Source organism: Octopus sinensis, unplaced genomic scaffold (assembly GCF_006345805.1).
Source record: "Octopus sinensis unplaced genomic scaffold, ASM634580v1 Contig19260, whole genome shotgun sequence".
Taxonomy (NCBI): domain Eukaryota; kingdom Metazoa; phylum Mollusca; class Cephalopoda; order Octopoda; family Octopodidae; genus Octopus; species Octopus sinensis.
Window position 1 is genome coordinate 1,972 of NW_021836281.1, and position 1,379 is coordinate 3,350.

Here is a 1,379-nt window from a genome sequence, read left to right on the forward strand (position 1 = left end):
TCCTCTTCCCCAGGGAACCAGACCTAATGGTATACCTGCGGATGTAGGTCCAGCCCCTGCTTTGCCGGGTCCTGTCTCTGATCATGTTGCACCTCCAAGGGCATCCATTGACGGTGATGCCCTCAATCTTAACAGACGGGTATCACCTGATGGAGAAGAGTCAGCCCCCAACCAAACAACACCAAACAAACACCTCATCAGCTGTAAAAATCATACGATACTCAGCACCCTCAATGCCCGCACCCTCGGCTCTCTTGGCCGTCTAGAAGAACTTGGTGCAAATGCAGAATCACATGGCATTGATATAATAGCTGTCCAAGAACACCGATTTTACCACCCTGACAACATCCTCAAATACCATCAAGTCGGTTCTTATCAACTTGTAACCTCCTCAGCATCAAAGAATACTGTTAATTCAACAGTTGGAGGTATCGGATTTCTACTTTCATCAAAGGCTAGTGATACTCTCTTGAGTATAGAGTCAATCTCACCTAGAATTATGGTGCTTGAGATAGATGGAAACCAAAAACAACATTGGTATGTGTGTATAGCCCACATAATTCGTCTGTGGCAGACGAAATTGAAAATTTCTATACAACCCTTCGTTCAACCATTGAGCAAGTACCTCTCCATAATTTTCTGGTTATAGCTGGTGATCTGAATGCTAGACTAGGACCCGATGAGAGCAAGTTTACTTTCAACTCTAAAACCAATCGGAACGGAGAAATGCTCAAAGACTTCTTGGAGGAATTTAATCTCTACACCTCCAACAATTCTTTTATGAAACCAAAAGGTCAACTTTGGACATTTGAGTCCCCACTTGGTGATAGGGCACAAATTGACTACCTCATCTTTCGAAAGAAATGGCGCAATAGTGTTAAGGACTCGAGATCCTACTCTTCCTTTAGTTCTGTCGGCTCTGACCACAGAATTGTATCAGCTACCGTTAAGCTTAGTCTTCGCTCATCCAAAAAAACTAAGCCTCACCCGATCAAAATGATCGACTGGAAGGAAGTCTTATCTAACCCCGATATGTCCAAACAATTTACTATCGAGGTCTATAACAAATTCAATCTCTGTCTACTTCTGAAATAGATGCTGAGAACATTGAGGAAGTATACAGCAGCCTCATCAAATCAACAGAGGAAGTTGCACTGGCTACTCTTCCCAAAAGGAAGAGTAGGGGCCAGAGCAAACCTTCTAATTCCCCAAATGTCATCGAAGCCAGAAACCATCTAAAGTCTATATCACTAGCTTACCACCGTTCTCCATCCCAGTCACTGAAGATCCAACTCATAGCTGCCAGGAAGAATCTTGATGAGGCTTACTTGAACGCCGAGGTCGAATTTATCAATGGCAAAATTAGTAAACTATCGAAA

The 1,379-nt window shown here is 43.1% G+C and overlaps 1 protein-coding gene across 1 annotated transcript; it reads left to right on the forward strand.

The window, feature by feature from the left end:
* Positions 1–225: 225 nt before the first annotated feature.
* Positions 226–1,095, forward strand: LOC115232068 (craniofacial development protein 2-like; the record flags this gene model as incomplete). Its single annotated transcript, XM_029801943.1, has 2 exons — positions 226–473; positions 650–1,095. Coding segments are annotated over 2 exons (694 nt in total), but the record flags the coding sequence as incomplete, so codon positions are not given.
* Positions 1,096–1,379: the final 284 nt, after the last annotated feature.